General features: G+C 52.5%; 1 protein-coding gene across 11 annotated transcripts in view; it reads right to left on the reverse strand.

Annotated features, from left to right (window-relative positions):
- The window catches only part of SH3PXD2A (SH3 and PX domains 2A), a 256,400-nt gene that overhangs the window by 36,798 nt on the left and 203,125 nt on the right, over positions 1-16,477 (reverse strand). Inside the window, exon 2 of one of the 11 annotated variants that reach the window (XM_077947462.1) lies at positions 15,068-15,201. The exons of 9 other annotated variants lie outside the window; for them this stretch is intronic. In XM_077947462.1, coding sequence (XP_077803588.1) covers positions 15,068-15,173 — 106 coding nt within the window. In that variant the 5' untranslated portion in view covers positions 15,174-15,201. Of the gene's footprint in view, positions 1-15,067; positions 15,250-16,477 lie in introns of those variants that run through there. One more of the 11 variants, XM_077947464.1, reaches the window with a different exon arrangement.

Here is a 16,477-nt window from a genome sequence, read left to right on the forward strand (position 1 = left end):
CCTCAGTGGCGCACCAGTGACTTTGGTCAGGAGCCCTGGTTGCCACAATTGACGTCTGAGCTGCTGGCACCTGGCAGAGGCCTGTCAGCAGCCATGGGTGGGGTCAGCCCAGGAAGTCTTTCCAAGACGGCCAACAATGTGACTCACGCCAGGCTTCCTGGAGGTCTGCATAGAGCTGGGGTGGGTGCCTCTGCTCATGTTAACCTGTGCCCACCTAGGTGGTATTTGAGCCTATCTTTGCTCAGTGGAGTGCCCACAGCCAAGTTGGTGGCAGGCTCTTCTCTGCAGCTGTCATCTCCCCTAGCATCAACAGAGCCTGGGCCGGGCGTGGTGGCTCACGCCTGTAATCCCAACACTTTGGGAGGCCAAGGCGGGCAGATCACAAGATCAAGAGATCGAGACCGTCCTGGCCAACATGGTGAAACCCTGTCTCTACTAAAAATACAAAAATTAGCTGGGCATCGTGGTGCGCGCCTATAGTCCCAGTAACTTGGGAGGCTGAGGCAGGAGAATCGCTTGAACCCGGGAGGTAGAGGATGCAGTGAGCTGAGATCACACCACTGCCCTCCAGCCTGGCAACAGAGTGAGACTCCTTCTCAAAAACAAACAAAAAAAACCAAACCTCCCCCGCCGCCAATAAATAAATAAATAAATAAATAAATAAATAAAACAGAGCCTGACACAGGAAGGACCTGAGACCTGAAGCCACACAGCCCCACTCTGCACATGCTGGAGCTGGCACGGCAAGCCCAGGCTGTTGAGGATGCAAGTCTCAGCCCCGGCCGGGTGCGGTGGCTCAAGCCTGTAATCCCAGAACTTTGGGAGACCCAGGCAGACGGATCGCTTGAGGCCAGGAATTTGAAACCAGCCTGGCCAACATAGTGCAACCCTGTCTCTACTAAAAATACAAAAACTAGCCGGGTGTAGTGGCCCATGCCTGTAATCCCAGCTACTGGGGAGGCTGAGGCACGAGAATCACTTGAGCCCGGTAGCTGGAGGTTGCAGTGAGCCAAGATCATGCCATTGCATTCCAGCCTGGGTGACAGAGTGAGACTCTGTCTCAAAAACAAAAACAAAAACAAAAAAACGCTGGGCGTGGTGGCTCACGCCTGTAATCCCTGTAGCACTTTGGAAGGCCGAGGCAGGCAGATCACTTGAGGTCAGGAGTTCAAGACCGGCCTGGCCAACATGGTAAAACCGTGTCTCTACCAAAAATACAAAAAAATTAGCCAGGTGTGGTGGTGGATGCCTGTAATCCCAGCTACTCGGGAGGCTGAGGCATGAGAATCGCTTGAACCCGAGTGGTGGAGATTGTGGAGCCGAGAGTGTGCCTGGCACTCCAGTCTAGGCAATGGAGCAAGACTCTCTCAAAAAAAAAAAACAAAAAAACCAGACTGAGCTCAAGTCTTGATGGCACAGTGGGGGAATAGGATTCTAATAGGATCCTAAGTTGCTATTAAATATCTTAGGGTGAGGAGCTCCTGGTCAGCAGTTAATGTGGTCCAGCCACTGTAGAAGCTTCTGGTGCAGCAGAAATGTTGAGGTGGGAAGAACTCAAGAGACAATCCTGGGCACATCCCTGGGCCACCCACACAGTCTGAGAGGCAGACTGCCATGCTGCCCTGCCCAGTGGGCCCCTCTGCCGTACATTCGGCTCCACAGCAAGTTTTTGCCCAGCCAGCTCTCCTTGCGCGCTGAGGCCTGTGTGGCAGAGATAGGAGCGGGGGCCAGGCCTGCTCCGCCCCCGGGAGCTTCCAGCTGCCTGTGAATGCAGACCCACCCGCCATCCCGGATCCCTGGCTCCTGGGGAAGGAAAGGAGCAGGACTTACATGGAAAGCTTGCCCAAGAATGAAGAAGAGGAGAGGATGCCTCCAGTGGAGAAGAGACCCAGATCCTGGGATCAGGAGGCCTTTGGAGCCAAGGAGAAAGGCCTTGTGTGCTTGGACATGATATGCACATAGCACCAAGGCCATGTCTGTACATGTGTGTATCACACATATTTACAGCTGAACACTGAGCAGGGCGGTCTGTGTTAGGCACTTGCTCTACATATATTACTTTATTCACACTTCAAGGATCTTGAGAAATAAATGTTCTTGTCATCATCCATGCCGCTTTGCAGATGAGGACTCTAGGCTTCACAACCAGGGAGTCCAGCTGCAGAACCCAGGTTCTTAGCCACCGTCAGCAGATAAGGTACAGGTCTGTTGCACGCACGAGGGTAAGGTGACTCCTTGAGAATGCATGTCCCTGAATATTGGTACTTTACACAGATACCTGAGAGTAGACACGTCTCTGAGCAGGAGAGATGCCAGCCTGCATGTACCTGGGTGTCAATGTGTACAGTTGACGGTCCTCTGGGAACAGAGGCAATAATTAGGGATACTGAGTCAGAAAGACTCTAAGTCAGGTCCTGGCTTGCTGTTTCCCAGCTGTGTGACCTTAGGAAAGTTACTAAACTTTTCTGAGTCTCAGTCAACCTCTTTGTAATGACAGTAATGAATGGAGCGTATTTCCTGAGGTTGTTGAGGGGAATAAAGGAGATACTGCAGGGCGGTAGCTTAGGTTGAGCTATTATCCACATGGCGGTAGTCGTTAATCACTAGAGGGTCAGCACCCATAGGTGGCCAGGTGGTGTCTGTGCCACGCACAAGCATAGGACAGCCTGCGCATATCAGGAGGCACTCGCCTATCTCGGGAAACTGACTTGAGCGTGTGTAGGCGTGTGCCCACGCATCTGCTCTAAGCTGGGGTTTTAGGGCTGTCTTCAGGGGTTTCAGAAGGATGGAAGGAAGTGGACTGAGAAAGTGGCCCTATCTGTGCCCAGGTTTGGGGGCAGCTGTTCTCTGGCTGGCTGCCACACCTGGCTTCTTCCCTGAGAAGTCAACCCTGGTTTCCAGGTACAAAGGAAGCAGGATGTTTTTGGGAGGTGGGGCAGGGAGCTTGGTGGCAGCAAGAGATAATGGGGACCCTTCCAAGGGGCCTGGGCTGGCTGGGAGCCCCCTTAGTGCACCCTCCAGCCCAGCCTGGCAGCCAGGCCCTCTGATGCCCACCAGGTCGTTTGATGCCTGCCAGGGCCTTGCTTAGGCAGGTCTTCTGGCCTGGAGTGCCTTTATGCTGAGATGACCCCTGCCAGACAGGGGCCAGGGAAGGGGCTACCACACTCATTCCCTTGAATGGGAAACTGCAGCCTGTTTTAGAGGAACCCTGAGAGACGACCCCAGGTACACATGGTGTGTGGCGGAAACCTTTATTCTAGAGTCTCTTGCCCTGGTCTTCAGGGCTAAACCCCAAGACCGGAGAATTTGTTTAGGAGAATCCCAAACTGGACAATACCCCGAAGCTGCCTCACTTGGCCTCTCCTCCCATCGGGCCCTGTCTCTGCAATGCCAGAAGACCAGGGCCCAGCCCTTTCCAGGTGGCAGAGGCCCAGAAAGAACGAACATGTACCCTGGCATTTGCAGCCAGCCCTGCTCTGTGGGCCTCAAGTAACAAGCCACTTTGCAATGACCCAGGGGCTGAGGAGAGGAGAAGGCAACATGGGGGGTTCTGGCCAGCACTTCCAGCTCAGGGCAGGGAAGGGAGGATGTCCTAGCCCCAGGAGGGAGAAGCTCGGGCCCAAGCACCAGGTCCTCCCTCTCTCCAGGCTGAGCATCTTCAGTGAACTGGCCCAGCAGAGCCCACCTGTTTGGCCAATTTCAAAGCTCTCTCAAATTGACTGATGCTGACACCAGGGGAGGGAGGGAAAGAGTAGAGATGGAGCCAGGCGTGGTGGCTCACACCTGTAATCCCAGCACTTTGGGAGGCCGAGGCAGGCGGATCACGAGGTCAGGAGATCGAGACCATTCTAGCTAACACAGTGAAACCCCGTCTCTACTAAAAATACAAAAAAATTAGCTGAGCCTGGTGGCAGGCGCCTGTAGTCCCACCTACTCAGGAGGCTGAGGCAGGAGAATGGCGTGAACCTGGGAGGCGGAGCTTGCAGTGAGCCGAAATCGAGCCACTGGGTGACAGAGCGAGACTCCGTCCGTGTTAAGAAAAAAAAAAAAAAGGTAGAGATGGAAACTGAGGCAAAGATTGACACACACAGAGAGACAGAGGGAAATGAAAGAGTGAGCCAGACAGAGCAAGAGGCCAGGAGAGGGACGGGGGCCTTAGCCTCTCCAGGAATGGGGGAGCCTGGCTGAGGGCGGCAGGAAGTGACGGACACTCCCAGGCCACTGCTGTCCCCAGGGTGACTAGGCCACAATGGCCTCCTTAAGGAGGGAGAATAATGAGCTCGTTAGGGCCAGAGTGAGGCCAGCTGCACACAATTAGGATGTTAATAAAGTCCTCTGAGGTCAGAGCTTGGCCTAGGACAAAACAGCTGGTGTGGGGAGGGGAGACCCCCACTCCTTCCTCTCCCTCTGAAATCCTCTCGTCCTCCCGACTCCCCACCCTCCAGCCCTGTTCAGCCCAGGATTGCACCCAAGGATGCTTCTTAACCCCTTCTTTCTAGACAGACCTCGGTTAGGATCCTAGCTTTACCACTCACTGTTGGCGTGACCTGGGGTAGGTCACTGGCCCTCTCTGAGCCTCACTGGCACACCAGAGTAATATTAAGTACCTGGGGATGCCCAGTGGCATCAGGAACATACAGTGTATGCAATACCCAGAGATTTTCGCCAGCGAGTATTTCCCGAGCACCTGGTATGGGCCAGGTCCTGTTCCACGCACGAGGACACTGCAGGGAACAACACCCATCCGGGACTCAGGCTCTCCTCCCCCATCACCCAGGCACGGCACATGTGGGGCTCGATTGCCACCTGTGCCCTGGCCCTGAGGCCTGCTGGAGAAGGCTGGACTTCAGGCTCTGGGCACAAACCCAGAGGATTTCGAGGCAGGATGAGATTCAGAGCTTGGAGTTTGGAAAAACCCAGGAGGCTTTAGGTGACTTCCAGGCTTCATGTTTTCTTTCCCCATGAGTTACTCTCACTCCTTCACATCTGGCCTAACACCAGGTAATTCAGAGCTCAGAATGTGGGCTGTGCTCATTTCATGCCCAGACCTATGTAGGGTTTTGGTGTCCAGGTGGGGAAGGGTGCATGGTGGAGCTAGGAAAAGAGGAAGACAGGCCCTTCCTCAAACTCCTCCTCATACGGGCTCGGGGTGGGGGAACAGCAGCAGCCCGCTTCCAGAACCCTCAGCCAGCACCCTGACCAGCTTCCCAAAGTGCCTCTATTTATGATTTAAACCTGAGCTCAGACCTTGACCCTTTGGAAGGGTGATCTTCCTAGGCATTCCAAGTTCTTTGCTTGGTGCGGGTTTGGAGAATGGAACAGGGTATTTGCGAGCACCAAGTAGCGGAGGGCGGGGAGACACTGAGAGGAGGAAGGGGCTGAGGGCATCCTGGACAGATGCATAGCACCAGCACTGCCCACCTACCCATACCACACCCGGCACAAGGCTGGGTCCAAGGCAGTGCTTCTGTCCTGGACCCAGCCTGACCCCTTTCTCATGACCTCCAGACAGATCTAAGGATTCTGCCTTTGTGGGACCAGATAAGCTGGAAATGCAGGCTTTCTGTGGGTGCTGTGCCTTTAAGACCAGCGAAAGGCCGCCCACCCTCGGCCAGGCCTCCCCTGGTCAGAAAGCCCCGTCACTGCAGCTCTTGCCAAGACACGCGCCTCCACGGCCCAAAGCAAACAGGAGCGAGCGAGAAACTCCCCCAGTCCCTCCTGTGTGCACCCACGCAGCCCCTGCCTTCATGAGCCACTCAACCGGTTCTACCTGATGCCCACCCTGCTCCATTGCCCAGGGCCTTCCCTCCCCTAGGTGGGCTCTGAGGCCACCAGGGACCCAGAACCTCCCCTGGGCGCCTGGGGCCTGGATTCCAAGACCATTAGCACAGGCTGCTACGTCACCATTTGGAAGGCTCCGTGGAGTCCGTGTCAAGACAGCCTGGGCTGCTGCCACCTCCCCACTTGGCTCCAGCCTGCCCACCTCACCGAATAGGCCCAGAAGCCAGTGCTAGGCTAGGTCCCTGCCAAGCCCACAGGGCTCTGGTGGGTCTGAGCAGACCGAGGTCATGGGTGAGGCACCCAGAAGAAGGCCTGACTGACAAGCATCACAGGCAGAGAGGGACACATGGTTAAATGACAGGTAGCAGAGAACGGTTTCCAGCGAGGGCTCCAGAGCCAGGCTGCCTGGGATTGAGGCCCAGCTCTGCTACTTGCCAGCTGCATGAATGTGGGCAATTGCCTCAATTTTCTCATCTGCAAAACCGACCCAAAGTACCCACATCTCAGTGTTGTTATGAGGATTAGAGGAGCTAATCCTTGAAAAGCCTTCAGAATAGTGCCTGATTGGAATCAGAATAGTGCCTTCAGACGAGTGCAAGTCACAAAGTGCCAATATGCAGTGGAATTCTAAAGAAGGAACCAAGACCTCAATGCACCTGGATGACTGGGGCTGGGGCTGGGGCTGGGCAGGGAAGTAGGTAGGTCTTAGGTGTCTGGAGTCTCAGGGGGAGACAGAGACCCTCGTGGTGTCACTGTCATTTAGCCTTGACCTCAGAAGGTCTCTGCTGACAACATGTGGGTCTGATTCTGTGCCTGGCACGGGTGGGGGTCGGAGACAGGTTGAGGTGGAGATTACAAGATGGCATGAGGCCTCCCCAGGAGCTGCAGAGCAGTGGAAGGATGAGAAGGGCGGCTGCTCGCAGGGGGGACTCGGCACAAGACTGCTTGTGCTGGGTGCAGCAGGGTGACCCAGACAGCCCTGTGCAGTGGACATGGCAGTGGGTGATACAATGCTTGCCAAAGAACTGGAGATATCCAGAGATGAGACTGACTAGACAGGGAAGAATTCTTAGAGGAGAAGAGACTTGAATTGAACCTCAGAGTGACAGGCTGCATGGGCTCACTCTAATGGCTTCATAGGGGATTATTCCAGATGAAAATGAGGCATTCAAGGCCGGGCACAGTGGCTCACGCCTGTAATCCTAGCACTTTGGGAGGCCGAGGCAGGTGGATCACGAGCTCAAGAGATCGAGACCATCCTGGCCAACATGGTGAAATCCTGTCTCTACTAAAAATACAAAAGTTAACTGAGCATGGAGGCGTGTGCTTGTAGTCCCAGCTACTCGGGAGGCTGAGGCAGGAGAAACACTTGAACCCGGGAAGCGGAGGTTGCAGTGAGCCAAGATCGTGCCACTGCACTCCAGCCTGGTCACAGAGTGAGACTCCGTCTTTAAAAAAAAAAGAAAAAGAAAAAGAAAATGAGGCACTCACCTCAAGCTGCTGCCCTCTCTCAGTCCCATTATTAAGCAGAGCACAGAGGTGTGAGCCCGCGCCCAGGTTCCTAAACAGAAGGTGCTCAGGAAAGATGGAAGATGCAAGAAGGTAAACTCTAATGTCATGATTGTAAATGATGTGGATGGTGAGAGAGATCTGCTGTCAAGGGTGAGACGATGGAAGATGGCAGTCAGGGAAGGAGAGTGGGACGGGAAGGGGTGGCCCGCTAAGAATCCATTCAGGACACTTACATTCCCAGAGGTGGAGCCCTAAGGACATGCTCAGGGGAACAAAAAGGGTGTTTTCCCTGCTGTTCCAGCAAGAGAAAGATTAAGAAAGGGTGAAGTCGGCCAGGCACAGTGGCTCACGCCTGTAATCCCAGCACTTTGGGAGGCCGAGGCGGGCAGATCACCTGAGGTCAGGAGTTCGAGACCAGTCTGGCCAACACAGCAAAACCCCGTTTGTACTAAAAATACAAAAAGTAGCCAGGTGTAGTGGCACATGCCTGTAATTGCAGCCACTTGGGAGGCTGAAGCAGGAGAACTGCTTGTACCCGGGAGGCGGAGGTTGCAGTGAGCCAAGATTGCACCACTGCATTGTAGCCTGGGTGACAGAGCGTGACTCCATCTAAAAAATTTTTTTAAAAAGAAAGAGCTAAGTCTCTTTCCTGAGGAGGGTGTGTACAGGGAGGAGGGGTCTCCTGGGCTCCTGTCCGCAGCTCAGCGTTCACTCTCAGAAGGAAGGTTCGCTCTCAGAAGGGTCAGCCTGGCACACTGACCTGGAGAAGGTAAGTGGACCCCAGGCAGAGGTAGGGACAGCACGGACAGGCTGCCTCAACACACTCTCACCAGCTGGCTGCGCGGAAAGGTCCCAAGAGCACTTGACAAAGAGCCCTGCACTCCTCATCAGCAATCGTGGGAGACATGGAGATGGGAGCAACACCCAAGGACACAAAATGGGCAACGGTCCCAGCTTTTAAAGAAGAAGGCAGTGAATTCCAGAGTAGAGAAGGGCAGCATCATTGCTGGTCATGGTTAAGTAAAACATGGACTCCCTGAGGAATGCTGGGAGAGCCTGGGAAGGGGCTCTGCACACTCGCCCAGGCAGTGTCGGACAGAGGGGTGCACCAGGAAGAAAGGGGGCCTGGCAGTGAGTGAGCTACTGGACCGGTAGGCCCGGGATGTGTCACAGCTGAGACCTCCAGGCCCTTGTGTCTCTCATGATCCCCCAGGGCCCTGGGGGCTACAGGGCGGCACTGACAGATCCACAGCTCGAGGGCCGGCACAGTCCAACAGGGCGGAGTGGCTCCAATGCGAACCTGTCCTGTTGGATGTTTTAATCAACCCAGGATGAGGACAGAGACACAGTACTGGCAGCACGATCTCATTTAGCAAAAGCTGTGCCAGGATTAGGAGCCAAAAAAGAGGTCTGAACAGATGGTAATGACAGCTCAAATCTGACAAGATGCAAAGTCTTAAATGGAGAGACAAAAGGACATGGCTTAGTACGAGGATCTTAAAATTTACTGTTCAAACTTTTTGGAGAAAATGGAAGGGCAGTATCAATATTAACAGCCATGACGCCAAAATCTTAGGTGCAAGCCGGGAGGGTCCAGGCAGCCTGAGTTGTACAGGTCCCCCTCCTGGCAGTGAGGATGAGAAAGGAGTTCTGAGGACTGTGTGTTCAGTATGTCTTGGGGCAGAAGTCTGTCCCCAGATCTGTGAAATCTTAGGCTGCCTTAGGAAACTCAGAATAGGGGACTTACCCAGGGAGTGTGGCTAAGAAGGGGAGGTGCCAGGATTGGCACTCAGGTCTGATACGCAGCACAGCATTCATTCGGTGACCCTGAAACCACTCCAGCTCAGCTGTTCATTGCCTTCCAGAAGGAAACCAGCAATGCCTGCTCTATTATGCCCCAAATTCCCATCTGACAGATGAGCCAAGAAACCCAGTACCTCATCTGCTTCTCCTCCACTCCACTGGTGTCTACCGAGCCCTGAGTCTTGGAAGAGTCAAGGACGTGGCTTTTCCCACTCCTCGTGGAGAGGTGGTTTGCAGGCTTGCCTCCAAGTTACCTCTCCTCTAAGCCTACATGGTAGGGCAGGGCAGGGTCACCCAGGTTGAAAGAGCGTTCTGGCACGAGATCTCACCCAAGGGCTTTGCCAAGCAAGAGTGACTTTGAATCAGCTTTCCTCAAACCTCAGGTATTTCTACACCACACACAACCTTTGCTATATCCTTGAATTACATATACTGTGGTTCATATAACATACACAGATGTGCCTTGACTTACAATGGGGTTACGTTCTGATAAAGCCATCGTTAAGTTGAAAATATCCTAAGTTCAAAATGTACTAATACCCCCATTGACCCATCATAAAGCTGAAAAATTGTAAGTCACACCATCATAAGCCTGGAAACGGACTGTATTTTTAAAGCAATTTGCCTTTTTTTTTTTTTTTTAACTTTAAGAAAAAAATTTGCTAAGGAAACTTCTGATCGCCACCATGAATAAACAACGAGGACCACTGGCTCCAACAGAAAAGCACACACGATGAAAACAAAGCTATGTAGTACATTTGTACTGTGCCACAAATGAAGAGGCTGAGTCTGTGGCCCGCTCCCTCTTTGCTACAAAGATTTACTAGACAGGGGTTAAAGATCATCGAACATCAAACTGCAACAAGTCAGAAGGCTTGGAAGAGAACTGCAGGGAGACAAACTTTTCCCACTGTGTGACACAGAAGGATTGATACTGCCTCTCTGCCACCTGAGATCCTCCCATGTATCATGGTGTTGGGTGGACTGCAGCTTTAGGAAGCCAACATCAGACTAGTATGGTGCCTGGTCCTTCACAGTGGCTGAAGGAAGAGGCTGAAGAATGAGGCTTAAGTTCCCGTTGGTGAGATGGGAATATGAAATAGCATGCATATACTACCAGTGTTGTGGTGAGAAAAAGAAAAGAAAAAAATGGAAAGTACCCAGCAATGTGCCTGGTGCTTAATATCTCTATTTGCAGCCTGGAGAAGAGAGCTGTGGTCACTTGAAATATAAAGGTTATCCTTATCCATTTAACTGGCTTACTCCAGTGCCTAAGATGCGTACATGTATGAGTTTGTATTTTTTTTCCCTTTCTCTATTTGCTAAAAATGGAAGCTTCTTGGCCCCAGAATGGAGTTGGTTTCAACTAAAAGCTGTAGGCTGACAACCATCCCCTTCCTCCCAGCTGAGTTCAGCCCCTCTTCAATTGGGCAAAAATAAAACGGGGACAATTTAGACTTTAAAGACCATCTCCATAAACAAAACAAACCCACTCCACAATTTGTCTAGGGCATTCCTCCCTCCAAAGCCTCCTTATTTAATTTCTGGGGAATTTTAAATAGAGGGCTTGCAAAAATCCAGTACCGCCTGACGTCAGCAGCTCTCTGACAACGTGGATTCTTCTGCTTGGTGTGGGGAGTAGCCACCACGAATGCCGATGCTTTTCCAGGCTCCTTTCCCAGTTGGAATTTGGGAGCCACTGGTGTCACCCTAGGAGACAAGAGACAGAGGGCACCCTAGGTGCCCAAAAGACAGAGTCCCACTTGGGGTCGTTTAACTCTGCATTCCCCAAGCCCTCTGGCCAGGTGAACCAATGAACCTGAGTAATGCCTACACTAGTGTCATCTTAGTGTGTTTATTTAAATTGCCTTTATTTTTAAAAACTTAAACATGTATTTCAAAAAGACATTTTCCTATGCTACAATGGATGGAAAACCAGCATTCCTAGGTATAGATGGGAGATTCTGGAAAAACACATACAATGAAACAATGCCATGAAGTTCAACAAGAGATCAAGGCAAGTTCTAGCAACACTCTAAGCCTGGGTCAGATTTACTCTTGGTCAAACAAACAAATGACATCAGCCAGCGTTTGACAGATGTTAACAGCACAGGAGCCCCAGATGGAGATTTCCCCTTTGACCCAATGTGTAGTGAAAGAGAACTGAAAGGAAAGAACCTTCTCGTGACAGGATGCAATGCCACTCAATTGTGTCCACCCAGCACGTGTTTATATGACCTGCTCTCTGGGAACCACCGATCTTCTTCAGGTGAAGCCTTGGATAAAGAATCCACAGACCAGGCCAGGCGCGGTGGCTCACGCCTGCAATCCCAGCACTTTGGGAGGCCCAGGTGCGTGGATCACAAGGTCAGGAGATCGAGACCATCCTGGCTAACACGGAGAAACCCCGTCTCTACTAAAAAATACAAAAAAAATTAGCTAGGCATGGTGGCGGGCACCTGTAGTCCCAGCTACCTGGGAGGCTGAAGTAGGAGAATGGCGTGAACCTGGGATGCAGAGCTTGCAGTGGGCTGAGATCGTGCCACTGCACTCCAGCCTGGGCGACAGAGTGAGGCTCCGTCTCAAAAAAAAAAAAAAAGAATCTGCAGACCCTTGGTTCAAATCCAAGCCTGGCCACAAGCAAGCTCTGAGGTCTCAACTGTTTCCTCTGAAAAATGGAAACAAAGCCACCTGCCCTGCTTACCCCTAGAGTTACTCTGAGATAATAGATGAGAAAAGTGCTTTGAAAAGGATAGGCCAGGTGTGGTGGCTCACACCTGTAATCCCGGCACTTTGGGAGGCCAAGGCGGGCGAATCGTTTGAGTCCAGGTGTTCAAGAGCAGCCTGGAAAACATGGTGAAACCTTGTCTCTACTAAAAATGTATTTTAAAAAATTTAGCTGAGCATAGTGGTGCACACCTGTAGTCCCAGCTGCTAGGGGGCTGAGGTGGGAGGATCACTTGAGCCCAGGAGGTCATAGCTGCAGTGAGCCGTGATTGTGCCACTGCACTCTATCCTGGGCGACAGAGCGAGACTAAGTCTCAAAAAAAAAAAAGTCTCCAGGCTATAGGCTGGTGGGGGCAGAGGGGTTACTATTCCAAGCAATGTCAGAAACCCAATGGACTCCTAACCATCCCCTAATAGAACTTACTGCCTAAACTGGATGGTAGCCCATCCCTGTCCATCAGAGAAAAGGAAAGGAAGGTGAATATGCCACTTGACAATTTTCTTTCACAGTTGGCCTTTCCCAATAGCCACATGGGTTTCAAATATTATGCTCATGTTACAGATATGGAAACTGAGGAGCAGAATGGCCACATGCTGGCCACAGAGTGGCTATTCAGTGGCAGATTTGAAGCCTTTCTTGGGGCCTGGGGCAAGTACCCTCTATCTTGCTTTTTGACTGCACATGCAGCAGGGTTCAGAAGCCCCCAAATGTGTTGATATCTTTGATTCATTGCTGTATCCAGGTGCCATCCTTCGAAGCTACCAACTTTGTGATGCTCCTCTGACTCCCCTGCCAGCCAGCGTTCTGCTCTCCTAACTCACGCTCCCTCATCACCTTGACCTTAGGTTTGGATTGGCCAGTCCCCCAGCGAGATCAAGAGCTCTCTGAGGACATAGGCTGAGTCTTGCTCATCTTGGCATCCTGTCAAGCTCAGGCTCTCTGCAGCCCAGCTCCTGGGGTCAATGCGGGATCAGCACCGGGCATCTTCCCTCCCGCTGTCTTCCTGCCGGCCTCCGCAACTTCTGCTCTGCAAGAATCCTGCGCGGTGACTCAGCCCCTGGGCAATGTTCCTTCCTCCAGTTCCCCACTTTGGGGAAATGCCTTTCACCCACAGCAAGCACCTCTAGCTTACCCAGGAGGATCTGCCTTCACGGACCCAAGGCACAGAAGTTTTTGTTGCTTGTTGCATAATTTGCCCAGGATCATCCAATGAGCTAATCCTTCCAGTCCTGAGAGCTCATGTAGTCTGCTTGGATACCTGAGCTGGCCATTTCCATCTGGGCCTCTCCCTTTACAGGAATGGAAGATCAAAGCTCAGGGAGGTCCCACAGGCTAATCACCAGGAACAGGCCCACATTCCTGGAGGAATGCAGCCCACTGCAAGCTCTTCGTCCTGTGTTCACGCCATTCTCCTACCTCAGCCTCCCGAGTAGCTAGGACTACTACACTAGCAGCACCTCCCAAGCCCATTCAAGGCAGCCCCCCAGGTCGTTTGCAGGCCTCTACTGGGAATCTTGGTGGCACTGCCTCTCATCCAGGGACCACAAACAAAGTCCTCCTAGGTGCAACTCAGGGCACTGGAATGGGCAGCCCCAGAGACCTGTTCTCCCCAACTCCCAGAGGACAGTGGGGAGACAGCTATACCAAAAATAGTTCCCCAACTAGGGCACAAGCCTCCAGTGGATTCACCAAGAGGCAGCAGAGTGTACAGGGGAGAACTGTGGATGACCTGAACCCTCTGGCCCTTGGCTTTCTTATCTGTAAAATAGGCATCACGATACCCATACTTTACAGGGCAGTGGTGATCATTATAAGAAAAAAGGTGTTTCGTTCCCTGCCTGACATATAGGAGGTGCTTCAATAACCTCTTTCTTGCCTTTCTCATCCGTTTCATCGGTTTCTGATATTAAGTCTCCAGAAAGCAGCAAATGGGTCTAACTTGAGCCCTAAATCCCCTTGTTCTGGGATAGCCATCCTGGGGCCTCAGCTAGGTTTGTGGTGACCTAGGATTAGGTTCTCTCACTGAGCGCCTTCCTGCCCCATTCCCTTCCTGTTTCTTTTACCTCTGGGAACCATCTTGTCTTCCTGGTTCCCAAGAATTGGTCTAGTACAGATCCCACCCCAATCCAAGGAGAAAAGGCCACATTAAAACCAGATACTCCGCTAGTCCAGATACCCCCCAAGACTGGCCCAGACCAGGTTTCTCATTCTAGAGATGACTGGTCAGGCCGTGGTGACTGACACCTATGAGTACCGGTGAGTGATACAGCTCTTCCCACACTGACCTGTCAATCTCTGGTGCCTCCCACCCCCAGCACCCACAGGGGAAGGGCCTGCAGAGAGTCAACCACCTTGTCCCACAACCAACCAGCAACCATGTCCCCTCAGCTGGGTCAGAGTAGGCAATTATCTGCAACCCCTGTAGACTGTGCTCCATAGAGATGGGGATCACGTCTTTCCTGTTCACCTCTGTGCATCAGTACCTGGCACACAGCAGGAGATAAAGGCTGGGAAATGAGTGAATTGCATGAACAAACGTCTGATTTCTAGCTCCTGACTATACACTTGCTTGGTTGCTGGGTTCTGGTTTTCTCCACTCTGAATAAGGCCCAGCCTTTGATCAATATCCTACCACCGTTTAACAGGAAGATCCCACTACCTGAGCGCAGAGAGATGGGTAGAAAGCTGGAGGAAGTCACTGACCTGGCCTGCCTGCCACACCCCCATCTCCCAGCCTCCATGGGGTCCTCCAACCACCTCTGGGGGGGCCCTTGCAGGGAGGCCTCTATGGGGAGGTCTAGACGGAGTCAGATAATATAGGAGTCAGTGGGGCATGGAGGTAGGGGACGGCTGTGAGTATTCTGCCCCTTTAAATATACCCTGGCTGTGGCAGGCCAGGATACCCCCGCTGAGTCCCAGCTGTCAGCCATGAGGAGCCACAGCTTCGCTCCCCAGGAAGTGGGCAATATTGCAATATCATGGCATCAGCTCCAGCTCTCCAGCTCTGGCATGGCCCTTAGATTGGATTTGGATGTCTCCATCTCTCAAATCTCACTGTCCTGTCTCTGGGTCAGGGTTCCTGCCTAACCTGGCTATGATTCCACCAGCCCCTTACCCTGGAACCACTTCTAGAATGGATTTTCTCCTTCAAGGGCCTTGAGGTGGTAGGATGATCTCTTGGGGGTGGAGAGACCAGGGTGTGGAGGGCAGGTCAGGCCCCTGAGGTCCAAATCCTCCTCTCACCTGGCACATGAGCACCAACAAGATGTTCTAGCTCCACTGAATGCAGAGGCCTTTTAAATCCAAGGAGGCAAGTTTGTGTCTGGTTGTGCAGTGAGGCCTGGGACATGGAGCCTCACTGGTGCTTGCACTTGGTGCTTGGAAACAGAAGAATAGGGTTAAATACTCCCAAGGGAGCCAGCAAGACAGGAACCCTGGATGCTCATTCTCCCCATGCAAAGCCCAGATGCTGAAGTAACTGTCCTTTCTCTCCTACAAGGAGCGGCCAGTTAAAATCCCACCCTGTGGGCAGTAAGGTTCAGGCCACCCCGGTTCTGCTCCAGTTATCAGCGCCGGGGAAAGCACGCCCCGCATAATGCCAGTGCTCCACAGCAGCGTTGTTCATGCCCAAGCAGGAAAGAGTCAGTCAGATGCTTGCCCAGGAGGCGCTGGTTAAGGCAGGGGGAGGGGAGGAGAAGAGGGTGCCCCAGGGGCGGGTTGGAGCCCCGAGGGATGAGAATCTCCTGTTCTGTTATCTTCAGGAGCTGGTTAAGGTCTGCTCCAATGTGCTGAGCCATCTCTTCGCCATCCCCGCCCAACTTCCTTCCCACCCACATATCCATGCAGGAAAGATGCATGGCAAGCACTCAGAGAATGCCAGGACACGGGCTGGTGGGCACGACCCAGGTGAGGCAGTGAGAAGGTCCCAGGTAGACAAGAAAGAGTCTGGGAAAACAGGATTCCCCAGTGCACACAAGGAGAAATGGGGCAGTAAAAGGGTCAGGCAAATCCCTACCCCGATACCAGTGGGGGTCAGGGGAGCCCTCCAATGTTTGGCTTTTGAGACCCCTGCACCAAGCCTCTCTTTAAGCGCCAGAGCTATTGCTTTCATGGATCTTGTTTAACTTGAGAAGGACGGGGGAGGGGGCCAAATAAAACTGCATTCTTCCCCATCAAAGCCAAGAGTCTAAAGTAATACTTCTGGTTGTAACTGATCCTGGCCTGTTTGTGATTACGGGCCCTTTGCTTGCTTTCTGGCAGGGCGGCCCTGGAACCCCGCAGCCCAGCCGACAGGGAGAGAGACACCCTCGCTCACTTGGATAATCTTGTCCTCATCTGACATAACCAAAAACGTCCATCAGCCTCTCTGCTTTCAGCAGTTCTCCAGGGCAACTCTTCAAAACATTACTTTATTTTAAAAAGGAGGGGAAGCCACCCCAAACTCCTATCATGAAATTCCATGACATTCATCATATTCTTTCTGTTCCCGGCACTGTCCTAAAAACCACGAAAAGCACCAGCTGGCCCACTGGCTATTGCACATTACAAGATCAGATCATCTTTTGCTTCTGCCCTACCTCCTACCCTTATGTTAGGGAGAAAGCACATGCACACCCTTTCGCTGCCATAGTACAGAAGTGGCTCAGGGAAGCT

The sequence above is a fragment of the Macaca mulatta genome, chromosome 9 (assembly GCF_049350105.2).
Source record: "Macaca mulatta isolate MMU2019108-1 chromosome 9, T2T-MMU8v2.0, whole genome shotgun sequence".
NCBI lineage: Eukaryota > Metazoa > Chordata > Mammalia > Primates > Cercopithecidae > Macaca > Macaca mulatta.